The sequence below is a fragment of the Pieris rapae genome, chromosome 15 (genome assembly GCF_905147795.1).
Source record: "Pieris rapae chromosome 15, ilPieRapa1.1, whole genome shotgun sequence".
NCBI lineage: Eukaryota > Metazoa > Arthropoda > Insecta > Lepidoptera > Pieridae > Pieris > Pieris rapae.
The window spans coordinates 3,034,714-3,052,770 of record NC_059523.1 but is presented as its reverse complement, the minus strand read 5'-3'; the positions used below and the strand labels follow the sequence as shown (position 1 = coordinate 3,052,770).

At 31.6% G+C, this 18,057-nt stretch overlaps 2 protein-coding genes across 4 annotated transcripts; one reads left to right on the top strand and one right to left on the bottom strand.

The window, feature by feature from the left end:
* Positions 1-6,547: 6,547 nt before the first annotated feature.
* On the bottom strand, positions 6,548-17,620 carry LOC110997938 (brain-specific homeobox protein homolog). Its single transcript, XM_045631416.1, has 5 exons — positions 16,910-17,620; positions 10,738-10,845; positions 9,955-10,110; positions 8,131-8,180; positions 6,548-7,172 (listed from the first exon to the last, which is right to left on the bottom strand). Exons 1-5 carry the CDS (start codon positions 17,190-17,192, stop codon positions 7,059-7,061), a joined length of 711 nt encoding a protein of 236 aa, XP_045487372.1. The 5' UTR covers positions 17,193-17,620; the 3' UTR covers positions 6,548-7,058.
* LOC110997937 (nuclear anchorage protein 1-like) lies at positions 14,175-16,001 on the top strand. Of its 3 annotated transcripts, none has more exons than XM_045631415.1 (3): positions 14,175-14,260; positions 14,765-14,961; positions 15,001-16,001. In XM_045631415.1, exons 2-3 carry the CDS (start codon positions 14,767-14,769, stop codon positions 15,928-15,930), a joined length of 1,125 nt encoding a protein of 374 aa, XP_045487371.1. In that variant the 5' UTR covers positions 14,175-14,260; positions 14,765-14,766; the 3' UTR covers positions 15,931-16,001. The 3 variants fall into 3 exon arrangements, with proteins under 3 accessions (XP_045487371.1, XP_045487370.1, XP_022122019.2); XM_045631414.1 differs by having other exon boundaries at positions 14,765-15,390; positions 15,430-16,001; XM_022266327.2 differs by having other exon boundaries at positions 14,765-16,001.
* Positions 17,621-18,057: the final 437 nt, after the last annotated feature.

Sequence of the window (18,057 nt, the reverse complement as noted above, 5' to 3'; positions counted from 1 at the left end):
CTAGATTGCATTTTATAAATTTATTATTACTTTTGGTGGATTCTAAAATTATCAAAGGTAAACAAGAGGTTTCTTAGGAATAATATTTTTTTTCTTTATATTAGAAGAATTAAAACATCTTTTAATTTGATTTCAATTGAGTAAATTGCGTTACATTAACTTTGTTTAATGTAGATACATAAAATTTATTTCACTCTTAAAATTAAAATATACATTTGATACTCAAATACTTTTTAGTTTTTACTGAGGGTAATATAATTTTAAAGCACGACATTTTAAAGGGCCCTAGAAAAATCTCCATCAAGCGATGTCAAAAGAAGCGGAACCTTAATTGTTTCTTCACTTGAGCACTTGGCCTTAAAATGCTCGAAAACATATTATCTTGAACCTTGTTATAATGTAATAAAGTCGCCTTTTGCGTATGATTCTTGAGAACTAGATGTGTTTAAGAAAATGTGCGGAAATTTTACTGAAATAGGAACTTTAATTCAATAGAAATAAGACATCATATTTTTTGCGTTTTAGCCATATTGTGAGGTTAAGTTTTAAGTATGTTACTTCCGTAAGGGGTGTGATTGGTGACAGATACTAACAAGGCGATAGGGTTGGTGGTTAATAGTTTTAACGTTTTTTTATTAATAAAATAATATTTAACAAAATATAGATTGCTATCTAGATTTTTTGTTGTTGTAAATGTAATTAAGCTGCAAATCTATTAGGCCTATTACACTAACTATTATCACTTAATTTACCTGGTAAAAAAAATGTTATATAGAAAAAAAAATTTAAAACACTACAATAACTACGTGGCTTGGCTAATGCTTCTTTTGGGTACGCCCTTGTAAGTAGGCAGGTCTTTGAGAATCATCAACTAAACAGAATTAGAAATGTGTGTAGAACAAACATAAACAATTAACAATAAACGAAATATGGAATATTATGAAACTTCTTCGGTGTCAGCCATCACAACCCTGAGACACTATCATATTACAAAGCGGGAACAGTAGACTTAATAACTTAAACAGTAACTAGAAATAATACATTAAAAATCTTATTATCAAATGCTTAAAAATAATAAATAAAATATAGTTTATCTTTCTTCTTTATCTCATATAGTATATTATGCACTATTCAGCAAAAAAATCTCTGCACGAAAAAAATATTTTAATTTAAATTTTTTACCACACTTTATAGATGTAAATTATACCCAATTGACAAAACAATAACCTGCCCGGTACTCTGTTAGCTCTTGGTATCATCACTTCAGTTGTAAGTTTCTTTACCGTGCGATCTCAATTTTGTAACATCAGCGTTTTCTTACGGAAAACAAAATCACTGTATTGAAATTAATTGGCTGAATGCCATTAGTGGTATTTTTGCTGAAAGTTACCAATTCAATATTCGCCGAGTTTTAAAGTTGTATTCTATATATACATATATAATTTACGCACTTTCATATATCTAATTGGTTTAATATTTTAAACATACAACAATTTTGAACGCCCCGTTATAATCAAATTAATGTATTATCTCTGATCTTTAGATTGGCGTTTTAAAATGACAGTTAATAACAGCATTTAGTCACAAATGTCACGTCCCCTGGTGCCATTTAACCTTTGTAGTACTATATTAGTCTGTAATCTTTGGATTATTACAATCTGTTAGGGATTTTAGGGCTCATTTTTTTTCATACTTGTGTGTTTTTTCTTAATTGTTATGAAACGTAGACAAAATCATAATGCAAGTGTTATTGTATTTTTATTAGTTTATATTTAAATAGATAATTTTTACTATAAGAAGTGAATTTAAAATGTAGAATCCCTGATTGATTAGTGTAAATAAAATTTTCGTTAGGTGCTGTCATATGTAGTTTGAAATATTAATCTAAAATCGACGTCAGAATTCCCACAATTTAATTTTATACCTAAATTTTACTTATATAATGACATATTACCTAAATCTTCATATAACTTAAACAAGGAACCCTAAGTGCATAGCCATATTCCATCAAAAATAGCAATAAAATTATAGTCCCTCAAATAGATCAATCCGCTCATAACTCGATCAAAGCGGTGCATTCCAACTTGTAATAACTTCAAATTATATATGACCAGTCTAGGAGGAACCGTAAAAAATAACAAATGACTGTCACTCATAGAAATAAAATCGAAAATCGTGCAAAATATTTCTTTGATAGTTCATCAAACATTTGCCATATTTCAACAATCAAAACCCGCCACTTCATAAAGGTCTATAACGTTTTTACATGACCTTTATGTCACAGCATTAAAACTGAATTTGGAATAAAACATATATTTGTAAGGGTCAACGTAGATTGGTCAATGTACCAACAATATAGTATTCGCGCGAAAAGGGCTCGATTGAGAGAGAAATTCTTTTTAATTTTGCGAATAGATGCCGTGATTTAATTATGGGGACGGCTTTACGCCATGGGTATCTTTACCAAACGTAAGACGTGAAAAATTTCTCTGTAAAACGTTTGTTTCTATTTTTACTAAAACTTGAAACTAGGTACAATTTTAGTACATAACACATGGTATAAATTTGTATTGATTTAACTACTGAAAATATCTTCAGGGCCGGGTTCTGACGCGACTTAGTGCTAAGTCTACGTCAAAAATGTATTGGGTTTTGACTTATGGAAGTAATAGTCTTGTTTCTGAATTTCACCCTAAAGACCTTACATCAGCCCCGTATATCTTATTTGCTGCACACCAAAGAAGTAAAAAATTACAATTGCCTTATAAATTCTCTCAAGTGCAAACCTCGTTTCACAGATATTCAAGATCCACAGAACCCCAAAATCACAATTGGTCACAAAACGCAGACTTCAGTTAATCCAATATAGTACTGTCAGCAAACACGCAATCGGCAATATTTCTATTGTTATTTTGATATTAATTCTGTTGACCATAAAGCCTCAAAACTGATAATGCCTGTTTCCTATATAAACATCTCATAGTCCTTGGCGCGGACGTTCTCATGTGTCGAAGCTGTTTCAACTCGGAGTAATCAGCGACCCACACTGGCTTCCCGCCGGGCAGTAAGGAGGTGAAGTCTGCAGCGCCCAGGAAACTTTCCAGCTCTGGAAGGAGCTAGGTTGGCTTAATTAGCTAGGAATTAACGTATAACAGATCGAATGCGGAAGCTTCATCTTAATAAATTATAATAATAAATCGTTTGTTTGCAAGGAAAGTGGTACATTCAAATTATTTAATTCTAAAAATGACAATCCAGCCAGCCATATAAATATCGGCTTGCTAGTTAAGTGTCAAATTTATTAATAAAATGAAGTGTTAATTTATTTATAATTATCTTCAAATCTTAATTTATGGTCTAAGTACTCTCACAGAATATAACCTTGCTTATTAAATTTTAGACATACTATATACTATAAATTAGAAAAAAGAAAATTAATTTAATTTATTTTCCTAAGACTATTGCATAGCTTCATCCAATGTGAATATCCTTTGATACAGGTGACTGATCTCTGCGTATCTCCATTATAGCGTATGTCATTTATTACACGGATTAACTGCATTTAATAAGAATGAACTATTATATAAATAACTAAAAAAGCGGTTTATTCGTGCCATCAGGCGAGTTTTATTTTACTTTATAATCTTTTACGTACCATATTAAAGTATCAAGAACCAATAAGAAAAAAATGGATCTATGTATAGAGGCTAGGTCTGAAACATGATTAAAATCAAACATAATTTTTTCAATGTCTATCTTTCTTTGGCTACTTGGCATATGCCTATGAAGGCCGCGAATTGATTCAGAAGAATTTGAATTCTACATTATTATAATGGATGACAATAACAGACAGACATAACATGCAACTAACGAAACCCATACACAAAATAATAATAAAAAAGAGAAATTACAAAAATAATGGAATAAATACGAATAAGGTACATTTTAAGTGTGTAATGTTGTGTGTTGTTGTAACTGACCCTGGCTCAACATTATGCTGTGGAGCAGACGTGTTCCAAAGAGCTGGTTATTCTGCTAGAGACGACAAAAGTTAGTTTGTGCCTCAGACGCAAAAATATAAAAATAATAGTAAAAACTTAACAGTGTATGTCTTGGAAGATCTGTGTGTAATATAAAATATTGTAATATTTAATTGTAATACAAATAAAAATTATTTATATTAAAACTTAGAAATAGATAAATATCTACATATTTTTGAGCGGATTAATGATGACACAAGATGTCAAAATAAACATCTAAACTCGTTCATACTTTCCAAAACAAATTAATGACCTATTATTTAACCCCCAATAACCGCATCCCTATAATAATTTATTAAATTTCTAAATAAAATTTCGTGTCACGTGCCTCATAACAAGCGTTGTGATTCGTTCAATTACCTACCCTAAATAATTGTCCTTAAACTAGCAAAAGCTACTTCGAATATTTACCTCCACAAAAGAATGCGGACTAAATACTATTACACAAATGTTAAAATATATAACAAAGAATATATAGCTTAGTGCAAAACTCGAATACCGCTCGACTAAAATGTTTTTTTAAAGTTATTCCTTGAACTCTGAAGAAGTTTTATATCGGGAAAAACGGAACGGAACCGTAAAAGCAGTTTTTATTTTGGAAAAGCGAAGTAGTAAAGCAAACTATTCCATGTGTGCGTTTGTAGCTACTAAAAAGATTTTTTCCAAGACAACAGCGATTGACATACCAGTCTGCAGCAACTGTCCTTACATCTTCTAGCACAATGAGGATTATAATTAAGATACTTACGTGTCGGATGCATAATCTGGATATAATGGAGAGACTGGGTCTACGGGTACCAATTAGAAACCTAAGGCTTACGTTTAAACTTTTGGAAGTATCGCGCGCCTATTCCAACTTGGTTAGCAAAGCGCCACTCACGCGAGCAATACAAATAGTTTACGAAATTTCTATGGAGACCTATTTGTTTGTACACTAAGTTCACAAAAGTTGCTTGCTATATATAAGATTTAGGCATATAAGTATAATTATTTAATGTTTTTTTAAGAAGGATAATTGGTGTGGGTGTTGGCGTTCTATCGAATTAGTAGTAACTGGTAAGGTAGAATGATGTACTGGAATAAATAAATAAATAAAATATATTCGCCAAAAATTTTCAGATTTAGGTTTAATAAAACAAAACACGCATGATTATTCATTTATTGAGCATTCATACTACTCTAATATGTACAAATTTAACTTAAATAATCTTATTGAATGTCAAAAAATTGTTTTCCAACATGTAATTTGTATATACACGAAACATAAGTATTTTTATTTTATGTTTTTTATTACATTGCTAGCAGCTAAATCACCAATTAATGTCCATCTATTGTAACATACAACGTAATGTTGTATCCAGGTTTAATAGTATTTTCTAAACTATATTTTATTTTAGCCATCTTCGTAGCTGAGCCTCCTCGTAGACATATACAAATAAAACGGTTAGCTGCTTATAATATATAATTTAAATAAGTTATATGTATATAATAAGTTAAATCTATTGGCGAGATATAACACTATATATATGAAATGTTGACAGCTGCGAAAACTATTTAATCTTTATTAATACTTATATTCACATAATTATTGCACAATTCTCTACTTTAACGACTTATCCAAAAGACTAGACATTATTATATTAGACAAAATTTTATGACCGATTTTATTACCTAATACTATCTTAGATCTATCATACAGCTAAAAACAAATATCTGGGTATTTACGAAAAACTTCACCCGCTATCGCTAGTTGTCTGGTGATTGAAATTCTGGGGGCTACCATAACCATAGAGTAGCCCACTTAATCTTAAATCGTTGTCTCTTTCCATCAAATTGTATTTACGGTACATTGAAAAGAGACAGAAATGCTCTTGTTAAAACGGCTGAATTAGAGAGGTAAGACTGGTAGGTAACAATATTAAACACTATAAAACTATAAAGTGGTTTGTAAAAGAATCCCCAAGTAACAGGGATAACGTTTCGCAAAGGTTTGGCTGGAATTATAATGACCGTCAAAGAAAAATCAATATTCTACTTTAAATAAAAATAATAAACTTAAAATGTAGAGTTGTCATGATAACTTGGACCTGGTGTAGCTCAGAGCCAGCAACTGGTGGAAAGTGGCACAGGAAAGAGAGCGGTAGAAGTTTCACGTGTCAAGGGTCAATACATTTTGGGTTACAGAACCAGCAGGGTCCGTGTAACTTAAAGGACCCACACTGGCTTCCCGCCGTGCAGTAAGGACGTGAAGCCTGCAGCGCCCAGAAAACTTTCAGGCTCTGGAAGGAGCTCGGTTGGCTTAATTAACGTACAACAGACCAAATGCTGTTTTCGCTTAGTAAAAACTCTTAAGCATAGGATTTTGACATTTTGAAGTTTCAAATTATTTATCCCACATAATAGAATTGTCAATTTTTGAGCTCAATCTTGGATTCCTATCGGCTTTGTGACCCGTCAAGCAATCAAATATTTCACACAATTATGCTTTTTATTGTAAGTAGTAGTAGCAGTAGTAGTATTTGTTGGGTTTATAATAAATTAATTAGAACTTGATTTGTACCTAGTTGACATTAGATAGTACCTATAGTTCAATTGACCCTAATATTTAATAATACTGTTTTATTGCAATAATACAACGTTGAACTAGAAAAAATATTATATAAAATTAATCACAAATGATGCTAAGTGCAACTCAAAGACGGTTGGACCAATTCCAATATTTTTTTTTAAATATACCTTAAAATCTGTGCATTAGCATAGCAAATGTTGTTGTGTAGCTAAATCTAAGCTTAAAAGGTCGAAGAACGAATGTGGAACGAATATCTTAATACTTATATTAAGATATAACTGTATTAAAAACACAATGTTTAACTTGAATGTACGATATTTAACGCGTGTTTAGAGACAGTGGTGACAGAACCCAATTTTAAAGAATTAATATATATGAGACATCCTGTTTTCTAGTTCAAATTCGTTTTAATTCAATAAAATAGTATTTTATTCGAACATACAACAACTTTACGTATTAGAGTAGTGATGTGCGTAATTCGATTCACCGACGATATCAATATCGCTGTCACTGTGTTCCGATTCGGAGTCTGAAGTGTGGGTTGTTGATATTCGGGAATCATCCTGTAAAAGAATATATGTTAGCCAGTATTCAGTAAGCTTAATAATAGAGAAATCCATTAGTGTATAGTCGGAATTTGAACGGACCGCCTCCTCGAGAGTTCCGAGATTGCCACTTGGCTAACACGACTTTTTGTCATTCTATACAAGGTCAGAAGGTAGAGGCAGAGAGAATTAGAGAATTAGAAAACCTTTTTTACTTATTTGTCTGTAAATCTTATTTTATGGCTCAATATATCTTATTAGTGGTTATTAACTTGTTTTATTTATTGTTAACCACGTTGAAATTTTCAGTTTCAGAGCAGAGTTGGCCTAGTGGCTTGTAATGCACCTTTATTTTGGTCGTTGACTATGTCTAAGTGCGTATATAACAATCGCTCGTAAGGTGATAAAAAACATCGTGAGGAAACCAGCATGCCTTAGTCGAAAAGTCTACGGTGTGTGTCAGGCACAGATGGTTCATCACCTGCTCCTGCAGCCATAATCATGGAACAGATATCTAAGGCTCAAAGATAAAACTGCACGCCTTTAAAATACTCTATAACCTAATGGGTAGTAAGAAAACGTAAAATATTGAAGATATTAGATAGAAACTCGTATATTATAATATATTCATTGTATTTCAGCCGCTTCAGAAACTACAATGAGCAGGTTAATAATACGACATTTTTTTATTGAACGGATATCTATAAATATAATATATTAAATACATGTATAATAAAAATTATATTTCTTATTTTTACGTTTTCTAACTCATCTATAACGAATAAATTATATATAGGTTATTTCTATAGTATGCAACACAAGCAATAAAGCATTAAGTTATATGGAAAATTTCGCAGTACACGATATATAAACATTTTCTGAAAACTTGATACGAATTAATGTTGCTATACTGTTGTTATATATGGTGTTACTGTACTTTACTGCATTTATATATAGTAAAGTTATTTTTGTTTACCTGAGAACATTTCATTGTGTGTTTAGTTGTGAAATCCACCGCAACAGTACCTAGGGTAAAATTTCATGTTAGTTTGATAACAATATATACAATTTCATTACACGTAAACCCTATTGTATATTAAAATAACTTCAGAAATACAGCTTATAGATCAATTGTTAATGATAAAACACTGAAGAGTAGTTTTTCTTTCAGTTGTTAATAGTAATAAATACATTTAAGATTGTTTAGTCCCTACATAATCAGATATATTTTACTTCACAATCGTTTATAGCATAGGCCCTTCCTATCTTTGAAGAATATCGGCCCTCGTTTGATATTAAACTGTTAGTCCTTGTGTTTAGTATCAAAATACCTCAGCATGAATTTCAAGACGAAAGTTGTCATGGCAACCAAGACGTCCGCCATCTTGTCTTCGTAATTTAGTTAAGGAACGTCTTGAGTTGTGGCGCCAAAGCGGCGATTGCAAATTTAATTTACTCGTCTTTGAGGTCGGCTTCAGTCAATTAGGTGCCTTGTATCTACAAAGTGCTACGATCTGTTTTAGACTTTAATTTGCAGACATTATGGTCGAATTTTTTATAGAACTTTAATGTCTCGAGCTAGCAATAACATATTGAAAATCGGATAATCATAGTAATTAATATTGGTACTTACCTACAAATTAGGTATAAATGCTTTTCAACGTTTTCGTTAAATATTATACTTAGGAATTTTAATTTTGTATTTAGTTTTACGTAAGGGTAATTGTACTTTAGGTAAGTAAAGAAGTATTGTGCTTCCTTTTGTGTACTAAGATTAACTATAAATATGTTTCGATATTTAGAATAATCGTATTCGTATAAGTCATAGATAATTTGCACTGCCTAATAGTTTTGAAATTTTTTTTTCCAACGATTTATTTTAAATTTACTGTTGTAGTAACTACAATATTGTAATGAGTATATCACATTATCGTTTATAAAAAAATAACTGGCCGTAACTATATATAATTAATGTTTCCACTTTACTAGTATATTATACTCCTCTTATAAACAATGTATTAAACTATAAATAAATACTATCAAAACTAATAAAGCCCATTTGTATCAAATACTTGAGAACAACTATTTCTAACAAGACCTGAAAGTTAGTTATAAATTCCTCGGTAATTAGTAGTTATACGTTCGCTAATAAACTAAGCAATATCGCCTGCTACATTGAAATAGTTCCTAAATAACTTTATAAGACAATATGACATTCGACTTGATTGTTTTTCATTATTAAAGGAAAGAAATTTATTGAAACTGGCTAAATACTGTTCCATTTTGATTCTTGTAATTCTGATAATTTTATTGCTCGTTTTATATAATTTCATATAAAATAATATCTAATATGTTCTTTGTTCCTTTCTTCCTGTCAGCGACTTACAATTGTAATGGATTTAGCTAAATAATATGTGGTAGGTAGTACTATTGTATATATTGTTGTTTAATCATTAGAAAAAAATATAAATTCCAGAATACGCATTTCTGAAAGAATATTGCAGTTGACTTAAGCAACAATAATAATAACTAAAAAAACTTAATTTCAACGTTCTATTTAATTTGATTGATATGTAAACCTAAGTTAAACATCTTTCAGAATATATTGTCCTATATGTGAAGTTTGGTATATAAAAATTACCAATCATTATTTAAAAGATAGCAGTAGAGCAGGGTAGAAGCATTTAAAAATAATAAAAAGTGAAAAAAAAATTATTATACTTAGATTTGAACTTAATTTGTCAAGAGAGCACCGGTAATTCTATTTTCTTAAAAAATAACCATAGCTATCAATAAATACCTTTTTGTTGCAGTTTCCTCATCTGTTTCTTATGCTTCATCCTTCGATTCTGAAACCAGGTTTTTACTTGCGTCTCAGAAAGGTTGAGTGCACCAGCTAGTTCCACTCTTTCTGGTGTTGACAGGTAGCGTTGCGACTCGAAACGCTTTTCCAGACCTATATTAAGAATCACCATACAGCCTTTTTAATTTTAAAAGTTAAATCTTCTTAGGCTTAATCGAGAGTAGAGAAAAAATGTCAAATTCTATGTGAATAGAAACAATTAACACAAATTCTATTAAATGGTTTTTTATTGAATTTAGCTTACAGTGAAACCGACATGTCATAGACCCAAAAACTCGACGGCACTGGAGGCTGATCACCTACTTGCCTATTAGATTTAAAAATGATCATGAAACAGATTCAGAAATCTGAGGCCAAGACCTAAAAGAGGTTGTAGCGCCACTGATTTTTTTTCATATTATGATTCTTTAGTTTTGTATAGTTAAAATAATATTATTGTGGTTTGTTGTAACCTTTCTTCCGTAAGACAGTTTTTTAAAACAGTGCGGAAAAAGGGCCGTTACTATCTGTAATTTTAGTTAAATAATTTTATTATGTTATTATTATTATTATTATTTATGTTATTATTATGTTATAAATCTTTATTATATCACATGATACCTTGCAACAGAATAAAGTACAAACATGTCTCCGAAAACAAATAGATAAAAAATAAAAATACTGATCTTTTGGTTATTCGAGCCTACACGAGTTACAGAAATATAACAAAGTTTTGATTACCTGTTAACTGTGGATCGGAAAATACAGTCCTTGCTTTCCTTCGACGGCAGTGCTTCAATGCTGATAGTGAAAGCTCCGACGGAGTAAACAAGGCGTGGTAAGGCACACCTAAGGCAAAAATTTAAATAAATCAATTACACGGGTAAACACAAAATTTGGCTTTGACTTTGATACATAAAATTTAGATATTACAGGTCGTAATAAGACGATATAATTATTTGTTTTTGTATTCAGTAGACCGATTCAACAATGCATATCAAAATCTATGGCTTTTATTTTTTATTGAAGATAAAACCATGCATAATAATAAATTTATTTACACCTCATAGATCGCTGGAGTAAAAACCCCATTCTTATCGCGTCGAATTTAAATGCATTAAAATTGATTAAAAAACAAAAAGAATAATAATAAATATAAAAATATAAAAAATAATAAAAAATATAAAATAAATATAAAATATAAATATAAATATAAAAAATAATAATAATAACAATAACAAACTAACACAAAAACAAACTTTATACCAAAAATGGTAAAAAAGCAAAAAAAATACAGTGTGCGGCAAATGAACAACACATCTTTTATTACGCAATATCCTACCTAAACTTATTAACTAAAAACTTTTAACGATTTTCAGTACTTTTTAAAATCTATAACTTAAATTTAGACATAATATGTGACTTGAGATAATGTATATGCAAATAGTTACAGTAGGTATTATAAAACCTGTAGCACCCCAGTTATAGTAAGTACACTTTAAATATAATTACATATGTGTATATGATATAATAACTTGTTTTAATCATTAATGAATATATATATATATATATATATATATATATATATATATATATGCAGATGATGTCAAGTTTTGTCTTGGTAGATTTTAGAGGATTGCTTGCTGCTCCAATCAGATCTGTATCATGTTACTTGTGTACTGTGTATTTCCAATGGTAATGAGCTGAATTTCCAAAAATTACATTTTTTTTTCATTAGTTTTTGTAGAAAAAAGGATATTATAATATACTATACTAGGTAACATGATAGTTCGAAAAGAAAGAATAACTCGTGACCTAGGGGTAGTTTTTGACAATAAACTAACGCTCACAGAACAGCACATTACAATAAAGCAAGCTTATAGAAGGCTTGGTTTAGTCCTGAGGGATACAAGAGGATTCCTAAGCATCAAAACCAAAGCATACTAGAATACGGTACAGTTGTATGGAGGCCGAAGTATGCGACGCATATATCGTATATGACGAGAGATTATAAAAAAAGTTACTCTCTGTTTTTTCCAGTGGCATCTCGAAAACAAAGTTGCCAGCATACGAGACCAGGCTAGCGCACTTTAATTTAAAAAAATATTGTTTTGTTATTTGTTTTAAGCTATTTAACAATGAGGTCTATTGCCCGAACCTTTTAGGTTTCCATTTGCCTTTCCTTTGCAAAGAACGCGTTTTGGTCAAAGCTAATCGATATTTACATTGAGCATTCTAATAAACGGGTTAGGTCTGGATATCCATATTTGCACTTTAAAACAGATTTTTGTTTAGTTTTTTATAATTTCAATTTATTTATAGCTTAAGTAATTGTTTTTTTTGATATTTGTATGATCTCTTTGTGTATGTCATGTTTGCCTATAAGCGCTTGTCACATAAAAAATTGAATTCTGAGGCTCTTTTACCAATAAATCAGTGTGCCGAGCTTTTACAATCTAAATAAAAAAATAGGTAAATAATAAAAATTCCCCATAAGACTAACACATAGCCTATAATTATAAATAAGAATATTTATGGTGATGGGTACTGATTATACACAGGCTGAACGCTAACGCTATTTGTATCATAACATTACTAAACTGGAGAAAATAAACAAAGTTACCTAAAAATCTAAAAAAATGTCAACTAAAAGTGCGCAGTATTAAGCCACACACTGTAATTTTATTATAAGTTTCATTTTAGTTAAAATTGTTCGACAAATTCGTTTTTTATTGCGCAAGTGGCAACCGATTTATATATAATAACGGATTAACTAAAAATAATACTACTATATACCTGTCGAGTTTGTAATTAGAAATATGTATATAATTTTTACAACGAATTCACAGTGAATACTGTGGAGAGGAAAAAAATATAATGAACAACTTCGTTTTCAATCGATTTTTAAACCTAGGTTTTCTATCTCTTGATATGACGATTATTCTATAGTTTAATTGGTTTATTATTAATACCGTAAACAGTACGATTGGCAATAAACTTCTGATATGAGTTACGAATTAATTTTATTTACCAATAAACTGTTTAATTTATCAGCATCCGATCATGCATATTACTTAACATGTACCTAATATTTTCCTCCTTTTTGTTAACAGGAGTGATTTATTCATTTAATCTATTAGCCCATGATTATTGTGGGTAATATAATTTAAAATATAAATTATTAATTAATATAATATTACGGCTCATTAATGGTTTTTTAACTACTGTTATTTTGGACTGTAAAATGATATTTATTATTCTGGTACAATTAAATATTTTAGATACAGATGTTTATAATAATATAATGGTAACACCTCCTGAGACAATTGCTATCTTTATTATTTTATTCACAAACAGTTGCTAACTAATAATTTTTCATGCAATAATAATAACCGTTGCTACTTTGGTAGTCGTCTAGAGACTGCGTGTTTAATTGCGAATGTCATTCCATGGCCGTATTTCAATTACCTACATTCTGCAGGGCATGCAACGAACTTATGCTTAAAGGTTGGGAAGTGGCGATCCTGTTAGCCCGCTAGCGGATACTACGGTGCCTTAATTAGCTGTCTAGAACAAACGTAGGGTAGTGGCGTAATAGTTGGGGAGCCTGTTCCACACTCTCGGCTGTAAAACCGGTGCTGCACCACCCAATAGACCTATACCCTATCGGAATTCGACTCGGGTTGTATCAATTTAGTGCAAGGGGAGAGATATTAAAAAAAAGCTATTTATGTACTTCTAGTCCAACAAATCGAGTGTTCGACGGCCTTCACTTTCTGGAGTGGTGCCCTGGTCTGCGGGAGTCTAGTTGTATTAGGAATTTAAGGGAGAGGCTATTTCCAGCAGTGGGCGTTGACAGGCTGATATTATGGAGGGAGGTCTTATTGGAGGAATAAAAGAAATAGTGTTACAATTTGTGTTAAAAAATCGTTATCAAATCGTAACTTATAGGTATTTACCATGTGCAAAATACTACTTCAAAAGATATTGCTATGATACTTAAGTGAAAAGCCTTTAGAAAGGGTTTATTTTGGTAAATTTGTATTGAGGAAGTAGTGAATGTCCCTATCAACCTTTATACATTACCGCCAATAAGTAATAAAATATCCGTATCTCTGGCTAATCATTTTGATACTTTTTCCTCGCAATAAAATGTTAATGCTGCGCTATTTAGATTTAAGAAATTTGAGATAAGTAAGTTCTATATAATCGAATGATATAATCAAAATTTATATAGTGTCAATCAGCTACTAATCGGATACAGGTATGTAATACAGGACTTTTTTTACATTACAAATTTTTGTCGATGCTCCTAGTTCAAGAATACCTACTTTATTTATATTATATTATTTCATACAAAAACTGAAGTTCAAAGTATTATGTTTAATGTATTAGTTCCCTTTAGGTTTCTTACCAAGAACTATTTCTTTTTATCTCTTGTCTTGGCCACACTTAAATGCTTCGAGTAAAGTGTTTCTAATAATTGCTCTTTAAAACTTTTATTTTAACTTCTCCTAACGTCCTGAACTTAACCCCTTGTGTTTTTATATGTTTATGTGTTTTTATCATTTCCAGCCTTAGAAATAATCTCGAACTGTTTATATACATTTTATTCCTATAATATTTTTAAGATATATTTATGGATAAGTAGAGACAGTAGATGTATTAAATAAAGAACATACTAAACCTCATTTATAAAAAGCGCATATGAGGAATAATTTTTTTGTCGATATTATTAGTTATAAATGTACTTTTCATAATTTTTCAGAGATGAAGCTACTTCTAATCGCTGCTTTTGTTGTCGCTGCGGCCGCTCGCCCCTCAACCTTTGGCATATTAGATGTTGAATCTGCAGGACCTATTATTATTGAAGATGGATCTTCAAACATCAACACAAACCCAGCTTTAGTAGATGAGACTGAAAACATCAACACCGACCCAGCTCTTGTTGATGAGACTGAAGACATAAACACTGACCCAGCTCTTGTTGATGAGACTGAAGACATCAACACTGACCCAGCTTTAGTCGATGAGACTGAAGACATCAACACTGACCCAGCTTTAGTCGATGAGACTGAAGACATCAACACTGACCCAGCTTTAGTCGACGAGACTGAAGACATCAACACTGACCCAGCTTTAGTCGATGAGACTGAAGACATCAACACTGACCCAGCTCTTGTTGATGAGACTGAAGACATCAACACTGACCCAGCTTTAGTCGACGAGACTGAAGACATCAACACTGACCCAGCTCTTGTTGATGAGACTGAAGACATCAACACTGACCCAGCTCTTGTTGATGAGACTGAAGACATCAACACTGACCCAGCTTTAGTAGATGAGACTGAAAACATCAACACCGACCCAGCTCTTGTTGATGAGACTGAAGACATAAACACTGACCCAGCTCTTGTTGATGAGACTGAAGACATCAACACTGACCCAGCTTTAGTCGATGAGACTGAAGACATCAACACTGACCCAGCTTTAGTCGACGAGACTGAAGACATCAACACTGACCCAGCTTTAGTCGATGAGACTGAAGACATCAACACTGACCCAGCTCTTGTTGATGAGACTGAAGACATCAACACTGACCCAGCTTTAGTCGACGAGACTGAAGACATCAACACTGACCCAGCTCTTGTTGATGAGACTGAAGACATCAACACTGACCCAGCTTTAGTCGACGAGACTGAAGACATCAACACTGACCCAGCTTTAGTCGACGAGACTGAAGACATCAACACTGACCCTGCTTTAGTAGACGAACACGAATATGAACAAATTGACACCAGCCCAGCTTTAATTGAAGACAACCCAATCGTCGTTCCTGGTGGTGTTGGAAAATCCCCTCTGGTTCAAATAATCGTGAATGTAAATTCTTCTCCTATGTTTGTACACCAGATTAACAACCCCCGTGATGCCTAATTTATTAACAACGAATAACATTCAAACGATTGCATGAATTTTTTGAATTACAAAATTTATTGCATGACAAATAGCACTATTATTTCATAGATGTTAACAAACCTATCACTTACCTACGTAGCGGTATTAAATATAAATATTTATATTTTATAAAATAAAACATACACCTAGCCATGCTTATGGTATATGCAATGCTCTTTGGTAACCTAATGTAGTATTATTACATTCATTTGTCGTTTATTTTCATGAATTGGCGGCAAATCCAAAACTCTTGTTACATGTGAAAATTAACTTAACACGAGAAAATATCCGGTCAATGATTTATTATGACTTTCGTTGTGGGCTAACTCAACAAGAATGCTTTGATAGGCTGCGATTAGCATTTTTTAATGAAGCTCCATCTCATACCACTATTTACAATTGGTTTAACGAGTTTAAGCATGGACTTCGTAATCTCAATGATCGACGTAAGGGACGTCCTTTAACAGCGTCTGCTGAAGATAACTTCAGTGCTGTGCGACGCTTGATAGAGGAAGATAAGAGAGTGACCTATCAGCTGATACGGGCAAGCCTAGGCAATGGTATGAGTCAAGTAAAAAAAATATTACACTAACATTTAGGCGTCAGAAAGCTTTATAGTATGGTGTAGCTTCGCATGGACTGGTGTCGCCAAATGTTAGATAATTTCAACGGCGGTCACTAAAATACTGTATTTGACATCGTCACAGGTGATGAAAATTGTGATGAATTGTATTTATTTGCATAAGGAATACCTTACCTTTAATAGTTGTTTTATTACACATATTAAAATAATATGATATATTATATAACTAGGCCAGCCGTAATTTATTGTTATGTATTACATACCTAATTAAATTCGTTATCAAGATATATTTTGATAGAAACGGTGGTATAATTTAAGTTTAACTAAGACGCTCGCTTCGAGAGTTATGAAAACATTACACAAAAAGCTATGTACCTTGTGACAAAAAATACGGTGTCTCCACAGCCTTATAAGTGTTGGGTGTGTGTAAATATGCCCCTAAGGCCCCCATGGCCACTTGCAAATAACCATCTCTTGGCACATGAGGCCTCACTTCAGCCGACGATGGAAAATATTTAGGTTCAATATCAAACCTTCTTGGTTCTGGTTGTTTGAATGGTTGTCTATGACCGCGGTACAAAATATCCTCAATTAAAAAAGACGTTTTGGAATCTTGACGTTTTTCACTTGGTGAATCACTGCGCGTTTCTTGATTCATTGTTTCATTTAATTCACATAAATTTTTAAATAAATAACATTTTTGTTTTTCAAAATTACATATTTGAGTCGACGTTGTTATAAAAAATTAAGTGATTTATTTTAAAAAATACTAAAAAAAACTAGAATTAAGAATAACCGCGTAATATGCACAGATTAAGCGAAATGTTGAAAGAACATAAATTTAATGTTAAATCGATAATTATAACGCGGATAATTGTCGCTTTGCTCGTTGTGTGCCAAAACGAGGCTATTTCGTCTACGGACCTCGGTAAACTGTTGTAATAGGGATGGAGGGATGAGTGCTCGCGTCCCGCCCCTAAGGGGTGGTATAGTTGACGAGAACTTTTACGTTTTTTTAATTCGATACTAAAAGGTCGAGTTGTGCGTTCGATTTCGTAGAGCAAATTGTCTATTTTTGTGAGCGTTTCGTTTCATTTTAATAGTAACGTAATATATGTATACTAATGGAATTCTAACTCAGTAAGTTGTTAAAATGACCTAAAGTGCTATAAAATAATTCCTTATTAGGGTAAAAAGTTTAGGTATTTCACAGAAATTCAGGTAAAATCAATGGTTAATAAATTATTGTTATTTATAACCAAGTATTATAATAATAATAAAAGCCTTTTTTTCAGATAGCTTACATTTATATTTATATCTCATTAATTTCTAGATAGGTATCTGTGTGCCCTTTTTCTTTATAATATATAATAGCTGGTACCTATGTGTGTATAGGTTCTTATATTAGGAGTTTGGTTTTTACATTAATTTTAGTAAGATGGAAAAAATTACGTGAACAGCGAAGTCAGGGACATTTTATTATATATACATATTTAAATAAAAAATATCAAATTCTAGTATGT